At 50.8% G+C, this 14,871-nt stretch overlaps 1 protein-coding gene across 1 annotated transcript in view; it reads right to left on the minus strand.

Annotated features, from left to right (window-relative positions):
* Positions 1-194: 194 nt before the first annotated feature.
* Positions 195-14,871, minus strand: part of WWC1 (WW and C2 domain containing 1) — a 131,578-nt gene continuing 116,901 nt past the window's right edge. Inside the window, exons 19-23 of the mRNA XM_032465126.1 lie at positions 13,494-13,658; positions 8,291-8,383; positions 4,216-4,449; positions 1,945-2,066; positions 195-997 (exon numbers count right to left, since the gene is read on the minus strand). Coding sequence (XP_032321017.1) covers positions 931-997; positions 1,945-2,066; positions 4,216-4,449; positions 8,291-8,383; positions 13,494-13,658 — 681 coding nt within the window. The 3' untranslated portion in view covers positions 195-930. The remainder of the gene's footprint in view (positions 998-1,944; positions 2,067-4,215; positions 4,450-8,290; positions 8,384-13,493; positions 13,659-14,871) is intronic.

Here is a 14,871-nt window from a genome sequence, read left to right on the forward strand (position 1 = left end):
GATTGTCGGCGAAGGCTCCAGCTGAGCTGTCCTTTTCACTCAATGAGCAAACGAGCGGACCAAAGGAAAAAAAAACCAAACCATCGGCTGCACTGGGGATGGGAGGGGTGGGAATGACTGGGAAGAGGGTTGGTCAAGAATCAGGGAAACACAGACGAAGTGAGGTGGTGGGGGAGAAACAGAGAGAGAGGAAGTTCGTTCAGAAAGGCCACTTTATTGATGGAGATAAGACTGAAAGGCGCTCTCCACAGCCCTCCCTCACTTGCTTCGGTGGCTTCACTGGGCATCTGAGACCCGCGGGGGCTGCCTGTCGCCAGCATGGGCTGGGCCATGGCCCAGTCATCCCCACGCTGCCCGCCCCAGGTCAGGCGGCCACATACAAACACGTCACAGCTCATGAAGATTTGTGGGTGCACCTCAGAATCCCCCAAAAGGTTCCCGTGCATTTTTTTTAATATTGTACAAAATATGTTAAGTAGGAAAGGTCAGCTGTGCTGTGACATCGGCAGGACGTCCTTTGAGGATTACCGTCCCCCAAACATTACTTCTTATTGCAGTGAAACCTCTAGAAGGTAGAGCTGTACAAAAAAAAAAAAAAAAACTAAACGATTTTATTTTAAGAAGAGCAGTAACTTAACACTGCTTTAGTTCTTTTAAATTTTCTTTCTCAAAAATACATTCCTAAATATACAAACTATACAATCTTGTTGTTGTAATGCTGGTTTTCTGGTTTTTTTTGTATGTGTGTTTTTGTTTTTGTTTTTTTAATAATAATAGAACCCAAACTAAAAAATCGGTTCGTCTTCAAACCAACAAGAGTGCTGGAGGACTTGTGACTCGGTACCTTCATATAACACCACATAAATAACTTTAGCCACAGTCTAGGTTCACAGCGTGGTCAGTGGAACAAAGGAAATACTTTTCTGGCGATTAGACGTCGTCGGCAGAGAGGGTTGGGATATTCATCCGAGGCCGGGTGAAGAAGGCCATCTTCTCCCTGTGAAAGAGGCCAGCCCTTTAGAGCTGGGTTTTCAACCCCACTTTACAGATGTTACAGGCAGAATCCCTCTCTGTCATGGGGCCATCCTGGGCACGGTAGGATGTTTAAGGGCACCCCTGGTCTCTACTCACCAGAGGCCAGGAGTGCTCTCCCTCCCCTTCCTCCAGTTGTGACAATCAAAAATGACCCTAGACATTGCCAAATGTCCCCAGGATCCCCAGATCATCCCTGGTTGAGATCCTCTGCTTAAGGGGACATCAGCAGAACCAGCCATCTTCAGTTCTAATCAGAGGCCTCTGGAGTCTAAAAGGGCCCTTGGGCCACACGCACTGTTTGGCTTAGATTCCCAATTGGCTAAAACCTAAGGGATGTCAATGTGGTTATAAAGATTACAGTCTAGTTTACATGTTCATATTCCACCAAGGAATTTTTTTTTTTTTGCACATACACAATTATGAGTATCTTTTCTGAGAGGACATCACAAGACGAAATGCAAAGCCCTCTGTGAACGGGAGGCCCCCCCGCCACTTGGCATGGGGGGCCCTCCTGTGACACGCCTGGGTCCGGTGCCGTAAGAAGGCATCGCCGTGAGATCCCGGCAGGCGGCAGGCAGGGCTGGGGAGGCCCAGCAAGCATCCGTCACCCTCAGGCTTATTTATCATTGCAGCCAATCCTCCGCAATTACTGGGGATGGAAACGCTAAGAGGCAAGGCCAGAGCAGGTGGCTCATTCATTAAACAAGAGGATCGGACAAATTAGCTTGAGTTGTGTGGGGACTGACAAAGACGGGCGAGGGGCAGCACCGCAGACCGCCGGGGGCGGCTTGGCCGAGGGTGAGCACCTGCTCCAGTGGGGCATGTGAGGCGGGGAGCAGGGACACCAAGAAAAGCAGGCAGGCTGGCTGTGAGGAGAAAGGCGGGCTGGCCAGGCACCCGCTTGCTGACCTGAAGGACTGCACCTCCGGGGGCTCCTTACAGCTCTGGCCGCGAAGCCTGTGCACGTCCTTGGCGGCCGTCCTCATCATCTTGTCTGTCTGAAGCTCGCCCTTGTGCTCTGCTCGGTCCATCTGTAGGGCAAAGTGAGGTAGTGGGGAGTCTTTAGGAGGTCAGCCAAGGAAGACTTTCTAGCACAAACGAGGAGTCCACTGTGAAAAGTCTGGGGGGTCACCGAACAGGCAGCCTCACTCTTCTTGTCCCACCGCAGGATCCTCTTGATTGCGAATGATGACGGGAAGTGACCCCACTATCTGTCAGAAACGACAGGTTTCTGGGGCCAGGGGACTGTATACCTGTGGGGACCTGTCGGCAGAAAGGAGACGAGGGCTGCCTGGTGAAACATGTGCTAAGTCTCTAACCCCGAGGGCCACTGCGGAAGGTAAAGTTTACAACGACCTCTATGTTATAGAGAGGATGCTAAGGCTTTCGCATGTTAAGAAACTTCTTTCGTGTCAAACAACTAAGATACGGTGGAAACCCAGTTCCCTGTCATGAAGTTTTGTTCAAGGTTTTTAGGTATGTTACACCTCTTCCTCCTGATGCAAAACCTATAGAAGCACTTTTGAGAACAAACCAGAGAGCCTTAAAGTATCTATGCATTATAACCTTAAAAACAGAATGAAGACAGAATTTTGGTCAATGAAGCTACCATTTAAGTAGCTCTTTAATAGTTCATTATCAGACAATCATAGATGTACTTTTTTTTTTTTAATATTTGAAAGATCAGGTTTTCTTACTTGGTGCTTTCTTAAGGCAGGGCACCTATGTACTTATTTTCTTACCTCTTTTTGCCTTTGCTACTAGGAAGCTCCAAAATAAATGTAATAGACAACTACCATTGGATTAAGGATATATTTCTTTCTTTCTTTTCCTTAAAACTTTCTCCAATTCTCTATTTTCCCTTAATGCTCTTATTATAACTCTATTACAAGTATATTTGATATAAGTAATAAATAAGAAGGAAATAAAACGTTTCTGGAACTTCTGAATTACCAGAGTCAACTGAAAGCTCCCACATTAGTCCAGATCTAAGAAGCCCAGCACCACCTTCCTGCTCTATCACCACCTGCACTGAGAACTGGAAATTCAGCTAATGGCCCTCCCAACAATCCAGGCAGGTGCCCTCTGTAAGGTGCTCTTGCACTGTTTGGCTGTGTGCAAGAAAACTAGCAAAAGTCTGTCATTCCCGGCCTGGGCAGCAGTCCCGGCAGCTATTACAGGAATGAGTCAGACGGCCTCCGTGTGTTTTCTCTGTGGTGTTTACTTCTTCACTATAGTCTGGGACCTGCTAGCTCAAGAGCCACACTGGTGTCAAAGTCAAATTTTTACTCATCCAATTATTTTAAATGTAGCTCAAACAAGCAGATTTTGTAGCCATTTAGAATCTGCCGGCTTTGCATGCCCCACGAAGCTGCACCCAACAACTTCTAGCTTTAGACAAGATAAACCCCAGGCTATAAAAGACCCCAAAATGCTGTTGCTTTGGAGTTCTCCAATCCAGAGACTCCTCATGGTGCTCTGAGTGACATCATCTGGATACACAGGCCCCCTCTCCCCTGGGGGGGGTCCCCTGCCCTCCTCCCCTCTAGGTCGTGGCCCCAGAACAGTTGCCCTTGGGAGGTCTCAGGCAGTGAGGGACTTCCCTCGCAGGCAACCTTGTGAAAGCATCGTGCGCCATGGCCATTTTGTGGTTCTTTTTCTTTGAGCAATGCTGGGATCCCTCAAACTAACTACACTAGGGCAGAGACATAAGCAGACTTCTAGTTCCCAGCATCTCCATCAGGACAAAGCCCTGCCAGGAGCTGCTCCTCTCCCCTTTGGAGATGCCTGCTCTGCGGGATGGCAGGGTCGGGCACTGGGGCAGGTCAGTGTTCTGTATTTACTCTGCTAAAATGTGTGCCCCAGCACAGATTAGGTACCCAATATGTTGGATGAAGGACTGCCCGCAGGAATAAATGTGTTAATAATAAGGCTCTGCACAGTTAAAACACGGGACTGCAGCGAAAGGACGTGGCAGCCGGTGCAAGACTTAATAAAGTTCCCTACCAGGCGGAGGGATTCCTGCATCCCTTTGCTGAGGTCTGTGCGGGGTCCAAGGAACGCTCTCAGGGGGGTCACAGGACTTCAGGACCCCTTCAAAGCCCTGGCCACCCTCCATGGCAGCTCCGGGCCCTCTGCACCTGCGGAGAGAGCGACCTCCCTTCTCTCGGCGCCGCTCACCCGCTTCTCCAGCATCCTCAGCAACAGGCGGAAGCGCTCATCCTCGCGCAGCCACTGCGGGAGCTCCTTCTCCCCGTGACTCTTGGCTTGCTCCAGCTGCTCCTTGAGCTCCTTCAGCACCGAGATCTCCTGAGTCAGCTGGCTATGCCAGGTCCTGGTCGCTTGCAGGTCCAACTCGAGGTCCAGTGAGGTGCGGAGCAGGCGCTCAGCGCGCAGAGATTTGACGGACGAAGGCTGCGAGGGGTGGATCGGACGGTTGTGACCCGTTACTACAGGGCCGGGTCCAGTGGGCCCACATGACCCCTCCTCTGACACTTCAGATGCCCTCCTTCATTCAGCCGCAGGCTTCCACTCCCTCAAAAATGGGGTTTGCCTCCTCCCTCGAGTCTGTCTTGATTTCTCCTATGTCTACAACTCACGCGATTGAGCATTTTCATGCCCCAGGCACGATGCTGGAAGCCTTACTTTTGCTACCTCAGTTCATTTTCACAACCCTATGAGGTCCCGACTGTTACCCTCTGCAAGAACCAGGCTCCCAGAGGTTAAGTCACACAGATTATAAGTAGTCAAGTTGCGATTCCCCCGCCTCCACCCAAGCACCTGCTCCAGAACCCCCCCCCCCCACCAGCCCCCAACTCCCTCCACGGTGCTATTTCCTCACTCTGTGTCCTCAGCATTGACACTCTCCTTTACTGGGTTCTCCTCACCATCCTGCTCTGAAGGTGTTTCCTCAATGCAGGCGGGTTCCGCCTGGAGAGGGGAAGGCCTGTCTTCTTGGCTTTGTGTTCCTGTGATGGACGACTATTGTTACTGCCTGTCCAGCATCCATTTCTCTAGCCTCAGAGTGACAGCACCCTCATCTTCCCTGGGGGAGCCACACTTCCTCCGTGCTCAATTCCATCTAGTTCATGTGGGGCGTCAGGGCTAGGAAATGTGACCTGTACCTGGCCACACAGGATCTCAGTGATGGCTTCTGGGTGAGTATGTCACCTAAGCCCAGCCAGTAACACTCAGTTCTGGCACTTCTGCTGAGCTGCTGGGGAAAAGGCAGCGTGTTTAGGCAGAGGTTGCTAAGCCAGCAAGATGCAAACCTAGAACGGATCATGGTCATCTTTACCAGCATATTGGACAGCCCTGTTTAAGAATTAAGCCATCTGTTTCTAGAACATTTTACTATTCGACCTTTCCACACTAGTGTGTGAGGGTATGCCAGTTTTTCTCAATGTTTTTTTAGTTTTTTACTTGTTTCAACTGGTGTTTCTCTGGTTATTGTCCTGGTTGGTCAGTGTGATTTGCCACTTCTTTTGTGAATTGTCTTTTTAAATCCTCTTTTTGTTACTGTTGGGATGTATCCTCTTTATTACTTACACTTTAATGTACTTTAATGCAAATTGTATATTACTACTTGTAGATCACTAATTAAATATATATGACTAATTTAAAAAAAAAGATTAAGCCATCTGGAGGTAGCAGTGCCATGAGAGGGGGAGTGAGGCTTGATGACACTGTTTCAGTTCCTAGCTCAATGCATGCCTGAAGTTAGTCCAATATCTTAGAGTTTTCCATTAAATGAGCCAATACAGTCTCTCTTTCACTTTCAAGCTGTATTTGAGTTGAGTTCTTCAGTAATCTCTATGTAAAAGATATCGATCAAATACAATCAACTCTCCTTCTATCTGAAAACACTAATGATTGAAAAAGGATAAGTAAGTGACTAGGAGACAGGATTCTAAGGTAGCCGCTAAGATTCCTATCTCCTAACACACACGTCCTGCATAATCCCCTCCCCTTCAATGTGGGGGCGGATATGATGGGATATCACCTCTATGATTAGGTAGCTAATCAGCTGAATTTGAGTTAAGCAAAAGGGAGATTATCCTGGGTGGGCCCGACCTAATCAGGTGAGCCCTTAAATGATGAATTGGGCACTTCCTGGAAAAAGATCTCCTGTTGCCTTGAAGAAGCAATGCATGTTGTGGAGAGAACCATACAGCAAGGGCCTGAGAGGACCACTAGCAGCTGTGAGCAGCCCCTGGCCTGCAGCAAGCAAGAAAACACAAGGGAAATGAACCCTACCAACCTGAGGGAGCGTGGAACATGAATCTTCCCCTAATTAAACCCGTAGATGGAAATGCAGTCAGTCAATGCCTAGATTTCAGCCTGAAAAGACCCTGAGCACAGGATCCAGCTAACCTGTGCCTGAACTCCTACCCATGGAAACTGTGAAATAATGAATTTGTATTATTTCAAGCTGCTAAATTTGAGGTAATTTGTTACGCAGCAACAGAAAACCAACATAACGCCCAGTAAAGGGATTTGAGAAGTGGTACATAAGCTATGACTATGAGACTTATCCTTACTTAAGGCTGGCAAGCATCCTTTTAGGAAGATGAAACAGCTCAGTGCAGAAGTTCTATGATGCTCTTCCAGAGTGACCACTGTCTGGTCTGTGCTTATAAATGAGCAGGGCCAGGAAATCCAGCCAAGTGATGTCTGTGACTGGAGGTCTTGGAGCAACAAATGAAGATTCTTTTGCTTTGCTCTGACCGATGTCCAGTCTTAGCAACTTGCCTGGACAGGCCGAAGCAGAGAGAGGTATAGCTCGGACAGCAAGTGGAGGAAAGACTCCAGTGCCCGAGGGCCCTGGCCCAGCCCCTGGGCTCCTCTGTTCCTCAGAATATAGTTAGGACCTGATGGAAACGGGTCAGACCCGCCATCAGGGGTTCCCTTGGCAAGTCAGCCCCTTGGCTGAGGGGAAGAGGAGGTGGACATGCGGGAACTTCGGTGGGGCCTGCCTTGCAGGCAGTGAGTTGTAGGATGTGCCAGGGAGCAAGCGGGAGCTTCTGCAGTACGTTTTCGCTGGGAGTGGGTCATGGAACACCAGCCCCAGAATGCTCCAAGGAGCTTATCAAAATGCAGTTTCTAGGCCCACCCCAGCTGCCTGGATGAGACCACCTGGGAGTGTGGCCTCAGAACCTGCATCATCTATACGCTCCCAAGGAGACTCCCAGCGCTCCGGAAAGTGCGGCACCAGCCAGCCACAGCAGACGGGGTTGGGGTCGGGGGGCCAGAGGGGACAGCTGGCCATCCTTGGCACTTGAGGCGTGTCCACATTCTCCCACAGTCTGCACTCTCTTCTATCTGCATTGCTTCCTTTCTCCTGCTCTCTCTAGTTCTTTCTGGACACGTGTGGGGGAGGGGTGGTGATGGGCACAGGTCCCCCTCCGGGTGCTGGCTGTCAGCAGCAGGCCTGTGGGAGAGGCGGGGGGCCCGCCCCTGCTTGGGGCTGTCAGCACACTCCCCTTTCTCTGCACATTCTCTTTCACGTTGCTCTCTCTACTTCTCTGACATTCTGACTCCTGGGTTTCTTCTAGTTCGGCAAACTCACCAGAACCGTTGTTAAGTCTGTGTTGAAAGCCCAAAGTGAGGAGGGCCCCTCCGTACCTCCTGCAGCCCTGCCTAGTGAAAGTTCCTATCAGGAGTCGGGACTCTGCCTAACGCTGCCCACCCGGGTCCCTCTGGCAAGTCCCCGTGAGGAGGGGCGAGATTGCTCTGTGGGGACAGCTTGTGGCCTCTCCCCTTGTGTTTCCAGCTGGACTGGGAGGTGCCCATTCGCACCTCCCTGCTTCTGGTCGGTGTTCAGGGGGGCACCCGGCGTCTCTGCCAGCAGGGAGGGCTGTCAGAACCTTCAACTGCTCAGCCAGCCAGCCAGACGATGAGCAGAGTCCTGCGTGAGGCAGGGTCCCAGGTGACTGTGATGTCGTGGGCTGGTTAATTCTTAGTGACTCTGATTTCCACCCAAGAAGACGAGGCCCAGTGTGCACGCTCCTGATCTAACCTATTCATCATAATAACAAGGTTACATTTATCCTCTGGCACTCTTCCCAGTCTACCCAGGCCTTATGGTTTACCAACTTCTGTTTGCAAATACTGTCATGCTTGCAAAGTGACTTTTTTCAAACCAGTGGCTGAGAAGAAATGGTCAGACGTCAGGAGATGTGTGTGCAGGACACACCAGGCTTGGGGAAACGAGGCGGGAGCAGGTGCACACATAGCTCCCAGGTGACTGTCTTACCCGCTTCATCCGGACGCTGCGCCGCTCCAAGGAATTTCGAACAAAAGGAGGCTTCTTGGACAGGGTGGAGCTGTCACTGTCACTCCGGTTCAGCTGCAAGAGAAAAGTAGTGGGAAGCTAATTAAGGTCTGAGTGCATTGGTCAGGCACCTAGGTTTCCATGCACCTTCCTCTTCTCTCTAGGTGAACACTGCTGAGCGCACACTGAAGGATGCATGCTGTTACGTACTCAACATCCCATATCTCCTGTAATCCTTCCAGCAACCCCAGGGCGGGGAGCATCACTGCCTTACAGACGAGGAGATGGAGACTTGGGGTTATAGAACCTGACAAGGCTGGTGAGCCAGTAGCCACACAGAGGGGTTGACACCAGGCATTGTGACTCCAGGATACAGTGACGCCCTTGACCTACCACGTTAAGGCCTATTTGCATCAACTCTTCCCTGTCACCCATGGAGCCTGCCCTTATGGCTCAAATGGAGCCCCTGTCAAGGCTGACAGATACATGAAGAAGCAGCCCAGAGGCAAAGCCTCAGGGACCGTATCCTTGGAGAAGATGGAGCAGACGTGCTCTGTGAGGGCGGTGTTGGTCACAGCACCCCCTCCTCAGCATCCCTTCAATCGCTCAGTTATCTGGACTCTCCCCAGAGGGCTAACATTCCTCCTCTACGGCCAGACATCAGGGCTCTGCTGACAGTGCATGCCCCCGGTGGAGGAGCGGAGAGCAAGGTTAGGGAGGGTGGCACGTCCCAGGACGTGCGAGGCGGCGCCGTCTTTCTGGAGTCGTATTTCCAAGTCAGTGGGATTGCCACGGGCTGATGCTAGAGTCTGTTTGTTCTGGCAGCTGGCAGCTCACTGCGGCGCGTCTCTTCCGAGAATCTGTCCACGTCGTCGCTTTTGTGGTTATTAATCATTATTAGTGATCATGATATTGATAGTCCTGCTACGCTGACAAACACAGCAGCCCCAGGGATGTCACGGATCAAACAGCTGCCACTCTAGGCAGAGTCTCAGCTGGGAGGAGACACAGACAAGAGCAACAATAGTAACAGCCACATGGCCAGAGCCCCTACGAGGTGCCACGGGCTTCATCCTTTGTCGGCAGTTTCTTCTAATCTTCAAACGATCCTAACGGAAGGAACTGAGGTCTGGAGACACTAAGACACTTTTACAAGCCACACTGCTGGGAAGCATCAGAATAAGATGCTCCAGGTCCAGTCTGTCTGACTCCAAGGCCACGTCCAGAGCTCCCATGACCTCTCGCAGCGGCAGGAGTCTAGTGGAGGAGGCGTCCATGCTGCCCCCAGGATGCACATTAGGGCTCGGAGATGAAACTTACCTACAGACGGAGGGGTGGGCCATCTCAACTGGGTGGACTCATGCAAGTGGACTGGCTGGGTATCATATCAGAAGGGAGCTTTATCCCACATTAGTTCAACCCAAAGGTGGCACTCAGAACATGGGTCACACAGACTGGAAACATGGTTCAGGACAATCCATTCTTATCGTTTTTTTTTTTTTAAATGGATGGAGGTGATTAGGTTTATTTACTTAGCAGAGGTACTGGGAATTGAACCCAGGACCTCATGTATGCTAGGTATGCACTCTACCACTGAGCTACACCCTCCCCTGGGACAATCCATTCTTATCTCATAGTTGTTTATGCGTTAAAGACCCCGGGATGAAAGAGTGATGAAAGCTACACTCAGTTCTTAAACTTTTCTTACAGAAAGATGTTCTAATGCACCTGATCTCAGGGTAGAGAATATTGCTGCCTTTCCGTTATTTCCATTTAATAGCAAGGAAAACTGCTATTAGGAGCAGAGAGGTGAAATAATGGAAAGTCACAGGGAGAATTCCAGCACTGCTGATAAATGTGTAGGTGTTAAAGACACGGGGGCTGTGGGGAGCTGTCACAGGAGTACAAGGCACTGTCCCTACCTTCATGGACTTAAGAGTCCAGTGAGGGGCCAAGCTCAGGAAACTCACCAGGTGACACAGGCCAGGCTACGGACCAAAGACGGGAGATACCCAGCAGAGGGCACTTGGTGTGCAGATGTGTGGCATCAGGCCAGAGGAAGGGATTACTCGTATTCAGAAAAAATGCCCTGACTTTCTGCATCCATGAAATGGAATTAACACAATTTGCCTTGCAGGGCTGTTTGTAAGATTAGATGACACAGCAAATAGTTTGTTTTTTTTTTTGGCGGGGTCGGGTAGCAGCAATCTGATTAGCATATGAAACTCTAGACTCTGGGTGGGGAAATCCCCACCCATGACTCCTGATGGGAGACAAAGCCCACCTTCCACTAATGAAGCAGAGGAAGTCCCAGAGTCTCGCTTTCATGGCCTCCCTTGCAGCTAGAAGCAGGCACAGGACTAGACTTTGACAATTAAATGCAACTGTCCTGGTCTTTGAATCACAACATGGTGAATCAGACCTCTGCGACTGAGCCACGTGGATTTAACCAGGCCACTCTCTTCCGTTCCATAAGCATCCGTGTTTGTCAGTATCTCAGGAAGAAGCCCTTGGTGGTGAGCAGTGGCAGTGGCAGCAGCAGCCAGAGCTCCCATGACCTCTCGCAGCGGCAGGAGTTTAGTGGAGGAGGCGTCCATGCTGCCCCAAGGCAGTGGGGGGTCCAGCCGGGGCCCCGTTCCACGGCGGCACTCTCGATGTCCTCCCCTGACCGTCTCTGTGGCATGGTTTTGGCTGTGGTCTAGTTGGCCTTGTTCCTGCCTCATTTCTGAGGCTGGTTTTACAGCCTTCTGATGAACTACTCAATTTCCTTTCTAAAAACTTCCTCCCTGCATATATTGATCACAGTCTGTTTCTGTTGCTTGCTGTTAAGAACCCTGACTGATACAGGACTTGGTACTAGGGAGTTGAGTGCTATGAACCACAGACTGGAAGGCATGGAGCTGGCTGGGTCCTAGAGGCAGGATGCAGCACAGCACAGACACCAATATTCCCTGTTGGAAATATGATAAGGCTCATTCTGTGCGTGAAAAACAGGGATACACTGTTACCTGTTGTATCTTGGGAGACAGACTGCCTGTCTACAGAGTTTTAATGGAAATGATAGGAAAAAAAAAATCAAGATGTTGCACTGTTGGCTACTTCTCGTGGCCTTGAGTAATAGTCTACAGGAAGCAGATGAGCTGGGGCTGAAGTGTAGTTAGAAAGCAAAGAAGGAAAAATATATGGCTTTGCCAAGAAAGGCCCTTTCTGCCTGCGGCATGGGGTCCGTAGACTGCGAATTTCTTAATCTGCAGCCCAGCAGGGTTGGAACCTGGTCCAGGTAATAGAACATGGGAAAGGTCCAGTACAGTGCTGGGTGCGTTACAGGTGCTTAAAAAATGGGACCGGAGCTCTCTGTTATTCAAGGATGCCCATCCTGGAAAAGGCCACTTAAAGTGAATCCATCTACACAAGGGACCAGAATTTTATAGCAAATATTGAGGGGGAAAGTCCGACTTTTTAGTTAGAAAAGAGAAACATTTTATAGAAGTGATATTCCGTGTCTTCCATGTGGCAAAATTACAACTGCATCCTAATCCTGATGAAAAAGGACAAATCAAACTCTCATTCTTTTTAGCGTGGTTTTGCTAACCAGTAAGATCCTTCCCTTTGTGTTTGATTCCACTGCACGTTTATAAAGGCGGTAGTTTTGCCAAAAAAAAAAAAAAAAAAAAAAAACCAACCAGATTATCCATTACCCTAAGGGCTTTTCTAAATCCTTCAAATTATTCACATTTGAAACACGGAGAGGATTTTCCTCCTCCTCAGCTCTGCACTGGCTTAACTGCAGGATTCTTCACTTGCGATTCAGGAATTCCCTCATGTTAAAACCACATTCAGGGACTGCAGGAAACCCTGCGCCGTCCGCCAAGATACACAGCTACGTTGCATGTGCTCATGTTGACTTTTCAGATGCTTAGAACCTCAACCCTGCTAGCTGGAGGTCTGACACAGAAGGGAGGGGTTTATGTTATTTCTGGGAGGGACTGCGGGGAATGCTTTTGTGGGGACTAATTTGATAGGTAGCCAGGAAATTAGTGAAACTGTCATGTTATGAAAAAATTAGCTCCTCTAATTAATTATTAATCGTCAGACTTGGATACTGAATATCAGATATTGAAACCACCATATCCCATCTCCCTCTCAAATGCCAGTAGGCAGGTGGGTGGCAGGTTGATGATGGGGGTGCCTCCCTTGTGACGACTCACTGGAACACTAGGCAGGAGGGTTCTGTTTATGCTTTTTGTTACTGCTCACGGGTTCTGCATGGCAGAGGGCAAGGAAGGATGCTGACACGTCATTTGAGCCTCAGTTACAGGGTCCGGTTCTGCAGCCCCAGCAACCAGCATGACTCCTCAGATATGGGAAGGGCGCAAACCCTCCGTTCCTGGAGGGCTGGCAGAGAGAGGGGTAGATTCATTGGAGAGCCAACCACGGGTACGTGGGAGCCAAGCCTACTTCAGGGCTTTGAAATCCAGCAGGGTCTGCAAGAGCAGGTCGGCAACAGAATTAGGTTAAAGAGGACCAGGTGGAGGCCAGAGTGAACTTGAGGGCACCCTCCCCTCCACTCAGCCCAGGGCAGCGGCCCCCACTGCTCAGCTCCAGCCAATTGTCGCCAAGACAGAATGTGTATCTCGTGGTGCCAGACAGTCCTTTTTTTTTTCCCCCAAGAGAAACTGGAATTTTATCTTCATTTTTATTTTATTTTTACTTGAATTTCCTAAGTTTTCAATGTTATCAAAAAGTTCGATTAAAAAAAACCCTTAAACCAGTGACTAAATAATCCTGGTCTGCTGCTCTTGTGCAACCCCAGGCTGCACGCTGGACTCGCCCTGGAGGAGGAAGAATGTCCGTCAGGGACGGTGAGGGTCAGTCTGATTCCAGCAAGCGGTGTGGAAGGGCAGGGTGTGAGCACGGAGTGGAGATGGGTCGGAAGTAGGAAAAACACTGGCCATGCACTGGTTACCAAGCCTTTCCCACACTGTAGCGAATTTTGTCCTTAAAACACCCCCATGGAGTCAGTCTATTAACTCCACGAGGAACGTGAGGCTCAGAGGCGTTAAGGTGCCCGAGGACGCCAGGCAGCGTGTGCGTAACTGGGATGCGCGCCCAGAACCCTGGGCTCCCGGCTACTCCGAGGGAAGCGGTGCTCTGGGCGGAGGGGATGGCGCCCGTGGCTGCTTACCCGGCACACGTACTGGCTCTGAGGTCCCGGGGAGAAGGTCTTGGAGCGGATGATGGTGCTCCCTCGAAGAAACGGCCCTGGGGCTGGCGTGCCCACCCGCCGATCCTTGGGCCGCACGACCGTGGGAGAGGGGGCCGGGGTCTCTGTGTTGGTCTCTTTGTCCACCTGAGGAAGAAGCCACAGCTCTGAGGCCACCTGCCGGGTCCGCAGTGCCAGCCACCCAGCCCGAGACTCACGGGGCAGACTCCCCAGCTGCTCCCCATTCCTGTCACCTGGCCTTTGGCCCTCAGACACAGCCGGGGGTTTTTGAGGCCCCAGCCCAGCCAGGACGGCACCCAAGGCCCTGAGTACCAGTCCCCAGTCCTCCCTGACACCTGTAGGTTGGGGCTGTGGGAGATACTGAGTCCCGCACAAGCTCATGTGAGCAGTGGAGGTACCTCCAGCATGGATGTTCTGGACTGCACACCCTCGAGACTTGGGCGTCAACCACATTCTGACAAAGCCACACCCAGAGCCTCGCCACCCCAGCCGAGAACTGCTAATGTCTCCTTGCAGCTGTGGGGGCAACCCGCCAAGCTCGTTTGTAAGCTAGGTGACCAGGTTGTCTATTGTCCTTTTACAGCAGTTACCAGCAGAGATAAACAAAAACACCCAAATGAAGGGCCTTGGTGAGTCTAAACAGTGCCTTTGTGCAATTTTGAAAAAGGCACCCCCCTCTGGCTGGAGAAACTGCAGAAAGATCTCCCCTTGGTGTGGAACAGTTAGAAGGCAGGCCTGGGGGTTTCTTCCAGCTCCCCCACCTCCCCGGGTCAGGCACCTTTGTGCAGTGCACAACCTGCAACTCCACCCTCACCAGCCCTGCTCAAACACAATGGGGTGCTCTACTTCCAGGAGGCCTGATAGTGGAAAGAACACGAGATCTCTTGGAGCATGAAGCCTGTTCTAACAGGTCACCCCAGTGCAGCAGGGAAACAGGAGGCGAGAGGAACTTGACTAGACACCCCCTCCTTTCCCATCGCATGTCCAACAGACCTAAGCAGAGAAGTCCATTTAGAACCCATCTGCAAGGACGGTATTCCTGTGTCCATTTTAGAGATGAGAAAGTGAAGGCCTGAGAGGGATGGAGTCATCCGCCTAGGGTGGAGCAGAGCCAGCATCTGAACCCAGACCCTTCTCCTATATAGCTTGAGGTCTGCCCAGAGAAACGGGAACTGCACAAGGCAGGAGAGATGGGGGGGCCAGTCAGCCTCGCAAAACTGCCTTACTGTCGCCGAAATGACCCCGATTCCAGGCAGGGACACTCCTGCATGACCTTTTGCAGGTCACCCCACTCTGATGCTAGGACTTAATGCCAAGCCTTTTCTGACTGCTTGGGCTC

Source organism: Camelus ferus, chromosome 22 (genome assembly GCF_009834535.1).
Source record: "Camelus ferus isolate YT-003-E chromosome 22, BCGSAC_Cfer_1.0, whole genome shotgun sequence".
NCBI lineage: Eukaryota > Metazoa > Chordata > Mammalia > Artiodactyla > Camelidae > Camelus > Camelus ferus.